Raw genomic sequence first — 16,577 nt, forward strand, 5'->3', positions numbered from 1 at the left:
ATTCACATTTTGTTTTATACAACTCTTATGTGTTAATCTCGTTGCAACGAACAAAATCGCCCTAAAACAAAAAAAAAAAGGACCTAATTTTGACACTCGTTCAAGCTATCCAATAGCGTTTTCTGATCTGGGTCGAACCCTATTTTCTATTTCTCAGCTTATATTTTATAGTTTTACTTTTGGGGGGCGAGGCTATGTGAAAATGGAGGAAATTGAAGGGTTTAATTGTGGTGAAAGTAAGAGCCCCATTGATGGTCGACCTCCGAATCCACCTTCTTCTGCTGCCTCTACCTTTCGCCAATGCCATCACAACAAGAAACCCCTTGTTCGCCATCCTTCTCTTGTAAGTTATAATTTTAATTCTTCCTTAATTTTTTTTTTGAATGAAAAAATTAATTAGGAAAGTGTATTTATTGTGCTTATGCTGTTGAACCTTAGTGCTGCTAGGTTACAGAAATGGTGTTGTTTCGTCCTTTTGTTTGTTGGTACATGAATTATTAATTTCTTTATATAAGGTGTTTTTATATATATTTAAACGTACTTTTTTTAATAATCAAATAAAATTTTATTTATCATTTTGGGAAAGCAACACTGTTAAGAGTTTTTGGCAAAGTTGTGGCTAAGGAGAATTATTGTTTGTCTTCTATTAAGTTGAGGTAACGTATGCATTAAAAAAAAGCTATGGAAAAGATTTCAGTTTGTTCCTCTTTAGGAATCAATTGCTTGTTTTTCTTTTGTTGAGATAGACATTTATTTATCTACATAGATGGGTGCTCAAGTGTGATAACCTGCTTGTGCTATTTAGTTTACCGTTGTGAAGTTAGTTTATTGGATGATAATTGGTAACTGGCTATTGTCAATGGTGTTCATTTCTGGAGTTCAATTCAAGTTTATTTCTACACTTAGAAGTTAGTTTTTTCTTGAATTTTTTTAATACTCTTTAGAATTTGGATAATTGTTTTTTGGTGACAAACTTAGCAGATGATGACAAAACTTTCTGATGTATCCGCTGAACCGGAGCGTGCCACTGAAGATTGTCAGTCTGATTTCTTTCCAAAACTTCGTTCTGGAGGATGTGGTAATATGGGGTTCCGGTCAAGTATGGAAGATGTTTATGTTTGCGTTGACAACTTTATGCAAGAGAATGGACTCAAGAACCATATAGACGGACCTAGTGCTTTCTACGGGGTACTGAATACTGATCTACTCTTCCACTTATTGGAGAACAAACTATTATGTGAATGAATGGATGATTTTTGAAATAAAAGAATAAAATTAACGTTATGTCTCACTTTTATTCATCTCTTCTTATGTTCCACTTGTCTCTTGACTTAATTTTCAAAGTTTTATATAACATTGATGTACATGCTAATCTTTTCTGATAGTATTGTTTCTTTGCCTTTGTTCTAGATCAATGTATGTAAATACATTATACACACCGTTGTTGTCCATGGAGTAGCTAATGAGTAGAAGGAAATTTGTGTATGTTACCTCCTTTTCTTTTAAATATGTCTCATGACATTGTGTGTCTAATGACGGATCAGGTATTTGATGGACATGGTGGAAAGCATGCTGCTGATTTTGCTTGCCACCATTTGCCAAAGTTCATTATTCAAGATGATGATTTCCCAAGTGATATTGAGAGGATAATTGCTTCAGCATTTCTGCAAACGGACAATGCCTTCGCAGAAGCCTGCTCTCTGGATGCAACCCTTGCATCTGGCACTACGGCATTGGCTGCTCTTGTTATTGGAAGGTTAGGTTTTTGATACTAAACAATCAATGCATTTTATTTATTATTCTTTACCTTTTAGGTCTTCAGTTTTTTGAACATGTCAAGTGTTTGAAATCATTTCGGTCCAATGGAGGTTCAGGGGCATTGTAACCTGCCTCAAAAGTTGGCTCTTTGTTCTTTTTCTATGCTTTTCCTTCTCCGAATGTTGGAGCTCATTAATGATTTAATTAGTTATCCATTATAGCATGTTGAAACTTGGCATCTGAGCCAGTGAGCTGGTGATTATGTGCGAAGGAAGAAAAAAGAAGAAAGAGAGGAGAGAATATGGAAAATAATGCTGAAGATTTTCTGTTAGTATGGCAATTGGCAAGTCACACTCTGCACTATACAAAGAATTGCCTTATATACAAGAGGCCAACAAAATTGTTATTCTAACTAACTATACAGGTTGGACTAACTAGATTGGGATGAGTAATCTAACTATGGTAAATAAATGGTAAATAAATGATCTAACTATACATCTCGGTCATGCTAATAGAGTTGCTATAATGGGTAACTAATTAAATCATTAATGAGCTCCAACACCGAATGAGAAAATGACATGACATACTACATGACTTTGATAATCTGCACTTGATAATAGTTTCTGATTGCAGGCAACTGGTGGTAGCAAATGCTGGAGATTGCCGAGCTGTGCTGTGTCGGCGTGGAAAAGCAATTGAAATGTCAAGAGATCATAAACCTGTGTGCATGAAAGAGAAGAAGCGTATTGAGGCATCTGGGGGATATGTCTATGATGGATATCTTAATGGACAACTCAATGTTGCTCGTGCTATTGGCGACTGGCACGTGGAAGGGATGAAAAGCCGAGGCGGGGGACCACTCAGCGCAGAACCTGAGTTTATGAGTACAAAACTCACCGCCGAGGATGAATTCCTCATAATTGGTTGCGACGGGATTTGGGATGTATTTAGGAGCCAGAATGCAGTGGACTTTGCTCGCCGCAGGCTTCAGGAACATAATGACCCCACCATGTGTAGCAAGGATTTGGTTGATGAGGCTTTAAAAAGAAAGAGTGGAGACAATTTATCTGCTGTTGTAATTTGCTTCCAGCAACAACCTCCGCCTAACTTGGTGGTGCCGCGCTCGAGAGTGCACAGGAGCTTCTCTGCCGAAGGCTTGAGGGAGTTGCAAAGCTTCCTGGATAACTTAGGTAATTGAGCTCTTGATGTTAAAATTTCTCTCTTTTTTTTTTTCTCTAGGAACTAAGATTCATTTGTAGGTGTAGATTGAGAAAACTTTGACTGTAAAATATGCGGCATCTAGTCGACATTTTAATTTTTGTGTTAGTCATTTGGTGATTGGCAATGTAGAATTATTGGTTCATTCTTTTTTCTTTTAAGCATAAACAAATCCAATGAATGAATACATATTTGAGGGCTTGTTTGGTTCTTAGTTCTGACTATGAGAGGCATTTCATAGCAATGAATTTGTACTCTCTTGAAATGGGAAAAATAGTTTTACTAACTTTCTCATGTATTTCTATTTTCTACAATCTCAAGACTTTCTATTTCCATTAACATTAGCTTCAAGAGTTTATGGAAAGTTCAAGTGAATGTATGCTTGCATAAGTTAAATATTGTAAAATCTTAGGTATATAACTGCAGCTTTAAAACTTTTTTTTCGGGGGCTAATAATGTTAAGGAAATTTTGTTCTTGAATTGAGCCTTTCTTTGGCGTGTATATATTAAAAAGCAAACTAAAAATTATTGTATAGTTTTTCTCTTTAGGCACAAGTAGAAAGGAAAATCATTCATTTCTCAAATGCCTGTTTCACATACAGCATTGCTATTAACCCAAACATGAATTTTGAGAAACATACCACAAAGTTTAAACCTGTCTTGAAACGACAACATTATTATATTTTGCATTAGAAAAGTCCAAAAGCCCCTTTCTAATGCCAAGTCCAAATACTTACCCTTCTCTTTCTCTGAGTTTCAAATTTTCATCTTCATTCCTTTCCTTCCAATGCTTCCTGTCCACTTTCATAACTGCAGTTTCTAGAATCTCACTTTCAAAGTCTTTATCCATTTTAGAGGAAAAAAAAAAAAGAGTTCACTCTTCTAACACTTTTTTTAGCGACCCATTTTCCAGAATCTTACATTGAAGTTCACACATTGTGCGTTTTTTCAACCTATTTCCAGAAGGCTCAACATGAAACTCTTGCCGCAAAAAAATCACCCCCTCCGTCCAAAATAGTTATCGTTTACACTTTTTGGGTTTTATATTAATTTTTCAACGCAGCTCTACAACTAGGTAGATGCTTGCCTCTTCCACAAGAAAACGTTTCCAACAAATCAAGTGTGGTCTAGGAATATTTTACTGCTTTAAATTCCATTGTTAATTAAATTTTATACAAGTGTATATATATTATATAAAAACAATAATGTTTATGAGATAATAGAAAATCAGACTAAACAGGCCAAAATTATCTTATTTAAAATTTATTCATTATTATTAGAACAAGTGTGTAATTTTAAATGTAATAAATGTGTAATTATAAATGTTACATGTATGAAATAAGATGTGTTAAATATGGTAACTTTAATTATTGCTTCCCTAGTATTATTTATATAAAAATGTTTTCATCTCTTTTGGAAATTAAATGCCTTAATTGAAAAGGCAAAGGTAAATCCAAAGAGCAATGTGAAGCCAACAACAACAGCAGCAGCTATACCAATGAAATCATCTCTATATCCAAAATATCTCTCTACAAAATCTCCCACAGTTTCTCCAGTCTCTAGGCGTTCAGTTACATCACCAAACTGTGAAGTGACTAATCCATACATGGTCCATGCCACAGGACAAATCCAAAAGTACCATCTCCACCACACTGGCATTCTCTGTAAATATCAAAAGTTTGGCAAATGTGAGGAATGATGCTATTTCTTATTTGTGCCTTTTTTGGGAAATCACCTAACAGTCATGCATGTTAAGGTGTAGCAACTTCAATAGAGTATTTTTAAAATTTAAAATGCAAAAAATAGTCAATGTTTGGATTACACTTTGCATTAGAAATAATCGATGGAATGAGACTGGACTCAGTATAGAGACGATTTCACTTTGATGGATAATCATTTATGTTTAAAGTTTAGATTGAATTGAAACTAAAGATTAAAGTAACAAATTTCATATTTAGTCTCAAGTTCTTGTTTGTGACGATTAGTTTTTACAAATGCTGATGTAGCATCTTATAGAACCAAAAATAAAACTAAACTGAAACCGAGCATTGTGAATGCTATTATGCATTGGTGGAAAGAAAGTTGTGACCAATGTTTAAGGGACAATTTAGGAAGGAAGTGTTAAAATAGACATCTAAAGATCACTTTATTAATAAAACAATTCATAAAAAATGCTGCTAGTATTTCTTCAAATATTTTTTAAACTCATAAGAGTAGCATTTTCTAAAATATTAAAATGAAAGCATAAGGGATAATGAATGGTAGCTTACAGTTCTAGGAATGACAAATCCCGAGAAAAGGTTCCATATCAAGTAGAATCCAAGAGAAACTATGGCAGCAATATGGTGATCTGGGGTAATACCAACAGCCATCATCCCATATAAAGTGTAGTAAAAAAATGTAAAGAACATGAAGAACAGGTACCAAAAGAACTTGGCAGCCGCCCACTCAAACCCAATCATAGCATACACTATGACACCATATGCCAGGGTCTGTAGCAATATGTATGGGATCTCAATAGCAACCTGTAGGATTTTCAAATGTGGTGAATTGGTTAAAATTTCCAGATCTAGAGTTTCAAGAGTTTCTATTTTCATTCTACTTTGTGACTGCTACTGTTAAACAATATGTTGATGATTTTCCTTCTAAATTACATTCTCCATTCTATGATTTTCGTCATTGTGACTTTCATAATATTTTCTTAAATCAATGAATTTATATAATTGAAAATAGCTAAAAAAAGGTCAAAATGATCATCATTAGTGTGAAGGGCTATAAAAATCAACAACGAACATTAAAAATCAGCCACCAAATCACCTATCCGCATAAAATACGCGTTAGAATGCAAAATACACATTGAAAATCAATTAAATGACTGATTTAATGACCAATTTTTTTGTGACCATAGTACTTTTGAATACCAATACAAGACAAAAACCAATTTAGATAAAGAGATAGATATAAAACTAAATTCGTCTATATATTAAAAAACTAGAAATGAAATCTTGTCTTTATTTCGTTATCTCAATATCTCTATATTTTCTGTCATCATAGACTTATCAAATATAGTCCTACTCATTAAATGAAAAACTTTGTGCATACCTGTCCAAATGCATATGGCAAAGCTGAGTACATTCCAGCAGCTTTTTCTCTATAAAAGACTGTTCTCTCAATAGCCACAACAGGTTGCACAGAACTAGCATTTTGTACTCCAGTGCTGAGTACTGCAGCATACATGGATCCCATGGCATTAAATATATCTTGTGCTCTTTTCCTGCATTCAAGAAATCAAAACTCAAGATGTAACTAAACTAAGGCATGAAAAAGAAAATAAAAGACATATGTTTGTTTCTTGGTACCTTTTGGAGCCAAAATCCCAAAAAATTGTCCCAAACAAAAGGGCTAAGAATGTCGTGAACAAGAGTCTCACTGCAGTGTATGGAGGGTTTCTCCAATATGATAAGTTCTGTTTCCAAAGGCAAGCCTTGCATTGGGCTATGAAGGACTGTGAGTACTTTGTAGGGAAGTATAAGTCCTTAGAATCTGATGGGGGTATACTTAGTTCACTTATCAGCGCCTTGTTTCCCCTGAACGTGATTGTACATATATTAGTCAACCATAGAAAAGCATATTGACAGTTGCACAGAAAATATTAAAATATGAACTGTCGATTTAAAATAGTTTTACAAAGATATTCAATCATATATTGGCATACAACCAAAAAAACAGATTAGTCATATCTACTAGTTGAATGACTATACGAAAGAATGGATGGGATTGGATGATGATGTTAAACAAGTTCATGGAAATTACTTTATAATTACTCATCTGATAGTGTAAAACTGTTTTATGCCGTGGGTGTATAGAAATTATTATTCTCGTAAAACATTCGAGTCAAAATCAAGTTTATCGTTATGGCTCTTATGCCTTTTCTTTTTCTTTGAAGTTGTTCCTTACCTGTATAGATCAGAATTCTTGTATAGTTCAGCAAAGTTAATTCCTAGAGCTTCCTCTTGTGCTTCTGAAGTAACCTCCAACATCCAGGTTGCAGGATTATAACCATTCTTGATCTTTGGCACTCCATTAATTCCCTATATAGCATGCATAGCTTTGTTTGATTAATAAAGTGAATGATAAAACAAGAAATATTTAATATTAATTACCACTGAAGAGTTAGTTGCTTACCTCAAAGTAACTGATAAGATGAGAAGCATGGCGGCCTAATGGCCCAACATATATCTCTTCACCTCCACGCTTCAAGAGAAGTAACTGTAATAAAACGGAAAACATATAGTTATAGCATTGAAACACTTGAATTTAGCAAAGCATTATTGAGTCAGAAAAAGAAGAATCGATCTCTGACCTCATCGAAAACATCAAATATATCAATGCTAGGCTGGTGGATTGTGCACACCACGGTTCGGCCTGTGTTGACTGTGTTCCTCACTGTCCTCATAACTATAGCAGCAGCCCTGGCATCAAGGCCAGAGGTAGGTTCATCCATGAATATTATAGAAGGATTCGCAACAAGTTCAACCGCAATAGTTAGCCTCTTGCGCTGCTCTGTGGACAAACCATTCACTCCAGGTAATCCAACCAATGCATCTCTCAATGAATTCAGCTCTACCAGCTCCATAACTTCTTCAATGAACATCTACAATGAATCAATAACAATTGTAAGAACCTAAATTAATATAGCACATTTTTTAGAAGAAAAAGCATGTCAATTTATTCAACTATGAAATGAATGGAGCAAATATTACTATATGTCAATTTACCTCTCTTGTGGAAGAATCAACCTCAGGGGGTAACCTTAGCCATGCAGAATAAACAAGTGACTCATAGACTGTGACATGGGGAGAGTGTATGTCAGTTTGCTCACAATATCCGGATATGCGAGCAAATGTTTCTTGCTTCTTAGGGTACCCTGATATGGTGATTTGGCCTTGAATATATCCTGCAGTTTTCCTCCCAGATAACACATCCATTAGAGTGGTTTTACCAGCTCCACTTACACCCATTAGAGCTGTTAGAACTCCTGGTCTAAAGGCTCCACTTATACCTTTCAACAGTTCAACTTTATCTTCAACTATGCCTTGGGCCGTCATTTCCTGCAAGCATAAATCGAAACCAGTATTAATTTACATGTGTTGTTTCATCCCGCACTTGAAAGTTCCTTTCTGAAATCAGTTATTTTACCTGTGGCATGTCTACTGCATATCTGATTTCATCAAAAGTGATAGAAAGAGGCGTGAAAGGAAGAACCATCCCACACTTTCTGTAGCGATCGGTTTCATTAATGGCAACAACTCTTGCAGACAAGGTTCTTGATGACACACTTCTTCCATTACTTTTATCTGCATTGAAAATTGCACTTATAACATTACACAATGAACATGTGTGAAGCTAAAAATATGAAACATAAGCTAGTGGAACTCGGGAACAACCAGAAGCTCCATTCCTTCCAGAAGAAAGTTCAATGATGTGATCATTCTTAACAGAATTCCTCTCAGCTAAAGCTTCTTCTGATATCAATGCTTGTGGTTTGCCAAATGCTGCAGCATAATGATTCAATTCTTAGAGCAGTGCTATAGTTTCACATATTTGAAGGCAGCGCACACATGTACAAGATCAAAGTTACTAGCACGGTTCTGAGAACAGGACTAAATCGACCGGTTCGATCTAATTAACCAAAACTTAACTATTAAACCGGTTTGATTCAAGATAAAAATCGGTTGTTAGTAAACCGGTCAAAATCCCCAAAAATAGATCAAAACAGTAAATCGGTGGAATCCACTCGATTTTTTAGCATTTTATTATGAGGAGTGCTAGGGGCCAGCAACTTTTGTGATTTGTAGCCATCAAATAGCCATCAATGATGATTTTAATGGTGTGAGATTTCATCTTATGCTCACTTTTCTTTGCTGGTTACATGTTGGCCAGAATTTAATAAAGTTGCTGCCTCCTAAACTTTTCCTTTTATTATATCTGGTTCAACTCTTTAAATCTCGATTGAATACCCGTTTGGTTTTAGAAACTTGGTTACTACAAAGCTGGTGGTGTAAGGATGGATAGAAAGTTCCTTTTGATACATAATTTTACTACTTTTTAGTAAATGTATTCAAAGATAGAATAGAAAAATTGTCTTTGTCGCTCAATATCTTTTTAGTCCAATAAAACAGTTATTAAATGGGATCCAAGCTACCTACACATAAAATATACTTACGGTCAAGATAATGCAAGGCCAAAGGGAAAAGTAAATTGAAGAGTAACATGTATCCAATGGAAGCTCCAACTCCAATCCAATACCAGTACGCTTCAGGGAATAGTCCACGTGCTTTTAAGACCTGAACACCTAATGGTTCTGTTGCATTAGGTGGAACCTGCAACAATATCAATAAGAAATTCACTTAATTATCAAAATCATATATCAAAACTGTTCCCTATTCATTTTGTATTCTTTGTGCATGTTTCATTGGTTTGATTGTATTCCTTACATGTTTCCAACTGTTTCCCAGGAATTCATTCACAGCTAAAGCATTCTGTCCGTACATCATGGGAGAGGTCCAGTAACCCCATAACCACCACTTCCTCACATCAACTGATTTAAAAGAATGTAAGTAGTTCTGTGTTAGATTTTGATATTAGGAGTTTAAAACAAGGTAACGGAAAAATATGTGCATTTTTTTTTATAATAAACTCTGTCAAAGGCAAACAAACTCAATAGTCCACCTAAACTTGTGAAGATTAGGTAAACTTGAATTTTAAACTCGATTTCAGCTTTTTTTTTTTTAATAATACGTTATTTTTTTCAAAATTTATTATCAAAATACCACTTTTTAAACTAATTATCTAAATGCCACTTTTTTACTAAGATGGCAACTGATTTGCTTTTTTATATTTAATTATAATTGATTCTAGTAGTATAGAAAGGATGACATCTGGATAATTAGTTTCAAAAGAGTGTGATTTTAATATTAAGTTTCGAAACAAGTTGACGCGGTAAAAAAGAGCCATCGATTTCTAACAGTACTTGCATATTTTAGGAGACTAGGACATCTAGACTATAAATTTTCAATTATAATACTTGAGAATTGTATAATAAATAAAATTTTAGTAGTTGTGAACTAGGAATATCCAAGTACTTTTCACTCTATTTGAAGACAAAAACTTATGATAAACTCATAAGAGTTGAGAGTTTAAGAGCTTGAGTTAACCGTTAACTCGAGAATTTGATAACCTTTAACTGAAATAACGTTTCACCTCTAGATAGGACGAATCCACCCATGACCATAATTGCAATTAAAGCAAATATTCCAAATGCGTTGGCCACAACGAGGTTCCTCCCAACTGCCCCCATAAATCGAAAAAGTGCAGCGGCCATCTGGTTGATGCAAGCTAGCAGAAGATACTGCTTGATGAACCTGCCATGAGAAATTATATGACCATAATGAAAACCAACCAAATTATCTAAAAAAGTTGTGCTATTTGAACATAAATACATAATTATCATTGTTCTCCTTGTCAACGTATCATCTATATGGTATTGAATGATATATGGACTTCAATTGTACATGAACGAATCCACATTACTCTAATTTGAGTTCAAGTATTATTATTGGGTGATGACTCTGATATAGAGTAAGAATGTATAGAGATACAGAAAGAGGTTGTAACTCTCTTTTATTCAAACACCTTTATCTAGTGGGATCCATAAGCCACAACACATGTCATATGCTCTTTTCACTCTTACTCTCTCTATCTCTGTACAATATTATCCTGTATCAGAATAATCACTTTTTTATTCTTACTTAAAAGACCTTTACTCACCTTTCAATATTTGGATCAAAGCCTATAACATAGTAAGTCATGACAACCCAAATACCAACTTCTACCAAAGTGATAGGAATCTTAAGGATCCATAATGGCAAGGAGTATGCCCAAGAAGGATAGAAGAGAAGGTCCCTTTGCTTATAGAAAACAGGGAGCTTTGCAATGGTCATGGATAGCTCAGAGAATCCATTGAACATTATCATAATCAGACCAAAGAATAAAGCTCCCATGTAGATCCCGCCATCGGATACTGTGTTCCGGTGCATCTCAGTCCTCAAGAACAATGTCATTGTTATGATTCCTGTTAAAGTCAACTGAAAAGAATGAAAAGGATCAAGCTTCTATCTAGTTGACTATAGTGTTGAAAAGAATATCATAGCTTTGGACCAATGTTATCAAACTCACCAATTCAGTTAAACTTAAGAAGTTTAGCTAAATTTGAATAGTAACAGTTTGTAAACCTTTAAGATGAATATTACATCCCTTCCATTCTAAAATAATTATCATTTAGAAACTGTCACATTAACAATCCAATATATCATCTATATACAAATTGTATTGAAATAAGGTCATTTGTTATTGTACCACATTTTGACAAATATTTTGGGGAGGACCATAACTTGAACAGTACTTACTTGGCACATCTTGAAAATGTAGACAAAGGAGTTCCTTTTCATGAGCAAGAATTCTCTTGAAACACAAGCTCTTAGCAATTCCCTCTTGCTGACACCATACTTGTTCTTGGTTAGAACAGCAGGGTGGCCTCTGGTCTTGTCGAACGGGGTAGCAAGCTCATTGCCAAGTTTCCGGCCGATGTGAAATGACCGAAATGCATCTGCAAATTCTCTTACAGAGACAAAGGTATAAGGCTTATCATTGTTTGCCCAGTACTGCTCTTGATCTTTTCTTGATGTTACCTATTATATACATTAACAGAGAGCTTAGTCCATCATTTTAGAATGACAAATTTGCCCCTCATTATTCAAAAAAGTGTGGCAAACTAGTCACCAAATACACAATTCATACATCAACAGAAAGACTAATGATGACTGTTAACTGTTTTTTCAAAAATGATGAGAAACAAATCTTTCACTTTCAGATCTTAAGAGATTACTTTATTCTCTTTATCCTTCACCACATTTTCCAATCCTGAGGAATGGATTCCTATGGGTTTTTTTTTTTCTCTTATTTTTACAGGGATGAAAGAACAAAAAAGTGTTTGGGGAAGTTAGAAAGTTACCTCTTGCAAGAAATCAGCTTCTCCTTTTCTGTTTGGACATTTGAATCCCATGTATTCAAAGAACTCGAGAACATTTTCTCTTGGACCCTGATACACAATTTGTCCATCTGATAGGAGAATTACATCATCAAATAGTTCATAAGTTTCTGGTGCTGGTTGGAGAAGAGATATCACAGCAGTTCCATTCAAAATGTGAATGGATTGTCTCAAAGAATTAACCATTTGGAATGTTGTAGAAGTATCCAAACCAGTTGATATTTCATCCATGAAAAGTGCCCTTGCTGGTCCAACTAGCATCTCACCTACATAATTTATTTGCCACCAAAAAAAAAAGTTGAAATAGATGAAAAAAGAAAAAAAAAATTACTAAAAGAAAATTACTTAAATTTCATGTTAAACAGATGATGAAATTTCTGGTTTTTACCAGTTGTGACTCTCTTTTTCTGTCCACCAGAAATTCCCCTAATCATTTCATCCCCTACCATGGTGTCAGCACATACTTCTAGACCCAAAATCTGCAATTTATTATGAGCAGAACTCAGAAAAAATATCTTAAAATCATATAAAAATTTTGATGAATTTAATTTGGTACCTTCATTATATAATCTGTAACTACATTGGTTTCTTGGCCTTCCAGTGCTGCAGCCTGAAAATTGAATATGTTTTACCTTCTTTTCTATATTCAAAGCATTTCATCATATTTTGAATAATTTAATATTGTTATTTATGTCTTTGTAAACCTTCATATAAATATCTAGATCAGGATCTGGCTTAATGCTTTGTGCCTTTTCTCTTCTTGACAATTCTGCCAGCATTTCTGCAAGTTACCAAAAATTTTAAACAGTTTAATCAAATGGATACACAATTTGCTATTTTTTGCGATTAAAGTACTCTAAGTGCTAAGTAAACATTTTGGTACATAGCATACAGAATGGAGAAGATGAGAGAACCCAAGCCCGAAACTTACCGTAACGCGTTCCGATCCCTTGACACCTTGCTGAAAAGGCCAATGTTTCTCTGACTGTAAGCTCCCCTATGTGGAGATCAGTTTGACTTATGTAAGCTGATGTTCTCTGAGGCACAAATTCCTCCATTCCATTACCATTGTAGGAAACTCTCCCAGAAAACTGCAATGTATCAGCAATAAACTTTGAATCATAATAAGCATGAAAAGGATTCTCTTCAAATCTAAGTATTCGTTAGTTCAATTCTTGATTAAAAGAAAAAAAAAAGGGGGCTTAATCTCAAATCCAAGGTAGTCAAACTCAATAGTAAATCTAAACTCATGAAGTTTAGGTAAACTTAGATTTGTGATTAAACTGAGTTTGATAACCTTGCTGACATCACATGTCCTTACTTTAAGATCTTTGCCGAGTCTTCCGGCCAGTGCTAGCAACAGCGTGGTCTTTCCGGAGCTTGGAGGGCCTAAGAGCAGTGTCATCCTACACAAGCCAAAAGAAAATGTTGAGAAATAGTTTCCTCGAAAAGGAAAAAATAAATCACAGATTTGAATTGTTGAATTGTTGTGCTATATTCACCTCCTAGGCTTGATGATTCCACTAACATCATGAAGAACTGTGAATGGCTTCTTTCGACTTGGAAGAATGCGAAAAGAATTCAGGATCCCCTTCAAAAAGAGGAAAACCGAGGGAAAAAAGAAAAATTAATGTCTGCACAAAATAAATGTTAACTTCTAAGTTTGATTATGTTCCTAACAGAGTTTTTTGAAGTAGTAAGATCCAAAATCTAAATGATGATATTATCATACAGTTCATTAATTACCTCTAACAAATTAATGCAGAAGTTAAGGTTTGTTGGCAATGCCCTGCTTCCAACATGAGCCTCAGCTTCAACATTCAAATGCTCGAATCGGACTTCAATCATCGGAATATCAAGTCCAACTCTGCAATTCAAAAAGCACAACAATTAACCACATTATAAAATATTTTTAACACATTATTATAAAATCTAATTAGTATGTTTCCTTCTATTACCTATCGATTCTCCTTCTCAATTTCAACAAGAACTTCTCATTGTCTTGTTCAGCAATCTTGACTAGCCTTTCTACTAATTTCTTCCTCTGCAAGGGACCGAGTTCGTTGATATCGATCTCGGTGTATTCGCCTTGCGATTCGGTTAGTATGCCTCGTGTTAAGCGTCGATATGTTGGAAGCTTCTCGATCGCCGCCCATTTGAGCTGTTCTTCGTCGTCGTCTCGTCTCGAAGAGCCTGAGAACACATCAACTGCACCACTGCTCCATACACGTGAGCTTCCTAAGCGTGCGCTCGCCACTCTCAGTTCACCATTCTCCATCTTTTGACGATGGTTAGTTGCTGATTCAAGTTAATTCTTTCGAAGAAACTGGTAGTAGTTTCTAGAAATGGATATTGTTGTTAGTTTCATGGTTGAAGGATCAAGTGCGTGAAATGCATGTTACGTGTTTGAGCTTTTTCCTCTTATTGTTTCTGAAAGAAAGGGTAGTGTGTTGGTAATAAAGGTGAGGGTGGCTATTTATAGAATGAAGGTAGAAAAAATCAATAAACTTACATGCCGGTGCAGTCTTGCAGACTTGCAGTTTATGTCACCAAGTTTCATGTTCAAAAGTGAAAAAAGGTTCCATGCAAATGGGATTTTAATTCAACGTGTAATAAGTATCCGTTGCGTTTACGTTTTACATAACCATGAGCTGTGTGCTATGGTAATAGTTTACAAAAAAGAGCAATGCTAGGGGCCAGCAATTTTTGTGATTGTTAGCCATTAAAGAGCAATGCTACTGCACACCTAACAACAACTACTATAATAAATAGTGAAGATTATTTTTGTTGGTGTCTAAACAAAGGGAAGCACAAAGTAAAATATCTATTATAAATCAAATATAATGATTTGCTTAAGAGTTTCACAAGGGTCAAACTAAATAATATGATTGAAATTATTTCTAGCTCAATATATATCTAATCAAAATAAGGTCGTAATAATAGTTTATGAATCTTGTTAACTAAATCAAGGACTTTATATTTAAAGAGAGTCATGTAAAAGATAAAGAATATTCAAACAATATGTTTCATACATTATATTATTTCCCAATCTGTAATTCCAAACTAAAATAAGGGCCCTCTAAATTGCAAAAAGTTCAGATCAGATGATAGACTAGAAAAAAGAGTTACTAGAACAACTCGCAATCCAACCCCATTAGAATTTTTAATAAAACAACCAAATTCAGCCAAGTTCAAATCAATAAGCAAACTAGCATCACAATTAATTTTAAAATTATTATCTATCGGAAGTTTCCAAGACAAACGGTTTCTAAAGGTACTAAAAGAAGTACACCTATTGATTCATGACTGTGCTTTTGATGAGAGCAACCACTTTGTGATCTGTCCAATAATTTTTAGCATTAAAAATGTCATTGCACCTATGCCTTCACAACCACCACACTCCGGCTCTCTAAAAGAGCCTCCTTACCAGACATGACCTTTCGAAATTAGGTTTCCATAGAAAAGCCTTCAACCGAATCAATAACCCGAGGATCTAGAATCTATCAAATAACTCTAGAATATATACAATCTCTAATACAATGTTCTAGTGTTTTTGGACCGTATTACATCTCTGGCACATAACCGAATTAGCTAGATGTCGCCTGAAGCAGAAGACCTCCGTATTCCAATTCAAAAATAGTAGGATTTAAAATCTTGCCCTTAAAGGCTCTCTTGACTAACCCCCACACATCATAACTAAGAGAGTCCCAAAATTTTTTACAAAACAAAGTTTGAAAACCATTCGGTCCCGAAACTTTGAAAGAATTCATGGTCATTACAGCTCTTTTCACCTCCTCTAACGCCACTAGTTTAACAAATCTTTCTCAGGCCTCATTGCTAAGAGAGTGGCAGAAAAAATCTCCCATAGCATTCAGGCCAATATTCTCCTTTGTAGAAAATAGTTTTTGAAAGAAAAAATTTATTTCCTGCTCAAGCACCTACGTTTCAGTAGTCCAGGTTTCATCATCTAACAACAACTCATGGATCTTATTCCTCTTTCGTCTAATAACCGTTTACAAGTGAAAAAACTTAGTATTTCTGTCACCACATCGAACTCACTACTCTTTAGATTTTTGGTACCACAAGCTCTTCCTAAAGAATGATAGAATTTAGCTCCTTCTGAATATCTTGCTCTTTCACCCTCAACTCCAGATTTTTTTTCACTTTTGAGAGAAATCTAAACATCATTCAGCTGTCTCTCCAACTCTTTCTTTTTAATAAAAATATTTCCAAAAGTTTCTTTATTAAAAGTAAGCGCGTCACTTTAAACCTCTAGCAAACTCTTGACAACATTAATTTATTTCAAGCTGTATGAACAACATTTCAAAAAAGCGGATGAGTAATCCAAGAAGCTTGAAATCTAAAGGGGGGCATTATTAGTTATCTCAACTTTTGTACATCTGATGAGCAAGGGGGACAGTAATCAGAGTGAATACGCGTCAAAACCTCATTGTAAGCCTTAGAAAATAGCAAACGCCACTTCTGATTAATG

The 16,577-nt window shown here is 34.8% G+C and overlaps 2 protein-coding genes across 4 annotated transcripts in view; one reads left to right on the forward strand and one right to left on the reverse strand.

Annotated features, from left to right (window-relative positions):
• The window catches only part of LOC107463324 (probable protein phosphatase 2C 22), a 3,464-nt gene extending 232 nt beyond the window's left edge, over window positions 1–3,232 (forward strand). Inside the window, exons 2-5 of one of the 3 annotated variants that reach the window (XM_021129802.2) lie at window positions 158–343; window positions 979–1,188; window positions 1,545–1,756; window positions 2,392–3,232. In XM_021129802.2, coding sequence (XP_020985461.1) covers window positions 203–343; window positions 979–1,188; window positions 1,545–1,756; window positions 2,392–2,956 — 1,128 coding nt within the window. In that variant the 5' untranslated portion in view covers window positions 158–202 and the 3' untranslated portion in view covers window positions 2,957–3,232. Of the gene's footprint in view, window positions 1–6; window positions 344–978; window positions 1,189–1,544; window positions 1,757–2,391 lie in introns of those variants that run through there. The other 2 variants (XM_016082113.3, XM_021129801.2) reach the window with 2 other exon arrangements.
• Window positions 3,233–4,357: 1,125 nt separating this feature from the next.
• Window positions 4,358–14,494, reverse strand: LOC107463214 (pleiotropic drug resistance protein 1-like). The gene is made up of 24 exons (XM_052252650.1): window positions 14,044–14,494; window positions 13,832–13,952; window positions 13,588–13,676; window positions 13,407–13,491; window positions 13,017–13,176; window positions 12,790–12,866; window positions 12,642–12,695; window positions 12,474–12,564; window positions 12,050–12,351; window positions 11,445–11,726; window positions 10,807–11,123; window positions 10,240–10,400; window positions 9,474–9,577; window positions 9,203–9,359; window positions 8,424–8,531; window positions 8,176–8,333; window positions 7,755–8,087; window positions 7,340–7,630; window positions 7,162–7,245; window positions 6,934–7,067; window positions 6,336–6,563; window positions 6,079–6,250; window positions 5,247–5,501; window positions 4,358–4,638 (listed from the first exon to the last, which is right to left on the reverse strand). The coding sequence occupies exons 1-24, from the start codon at window positions 14,361–14,363 to the stop codon at window positions 4,381–4,383; spliced, it is 4,341 nt and encodes a 1,446-aa protein (XP_052108610.1). The 5' UTR covers window positions 14,364–14,494; the 3' UTR covers window positions 4,358–4,380.
• Between the last annotated feature and the right edge of the window lie 2,083 nt (window positions 14,495–16,577).

Source organism: Arachis duranensis, chromosome 8 (genome assembly GCF_000817695.3).
Source record: "Arachis duranensis cultivar V14167 chromosome 8, aradu.V14167.gnm2.J7QH, whole genome shotgun sequence".
NCBI classification, from domain to species: Eukaryota; Viridiplantae; Streptophyta; class Magnoliopsida; order Fabales; family Fabaceae; genus Arachis; species Arachis duranensis.

Bases quoted from the DNA above. Each gene is read 5' to 3' on its own strand.
- LOC107463214 (XM_052252650.1), bottom strand. From the start codon at position 14,363: ATGGAGAATGGTGAACTGAGAGTGGCGAGCGCACGCTTAGGAAGCTCA. The intron at 9,360-9,473 runs GTAAGGAATACA...ATATTGTTGCAG, and splicing joins TGGGAAACAGTTGGAAACAT to GTTCCACCTAATGCAACAGA. The intron at 7,631-7,754 runs GTAAATTGACAT...GATTCATTGTAG, and splicing joins TTGATTCTTCCACAAGAGAG to ATGTTCATTGAAGAAGTTAT.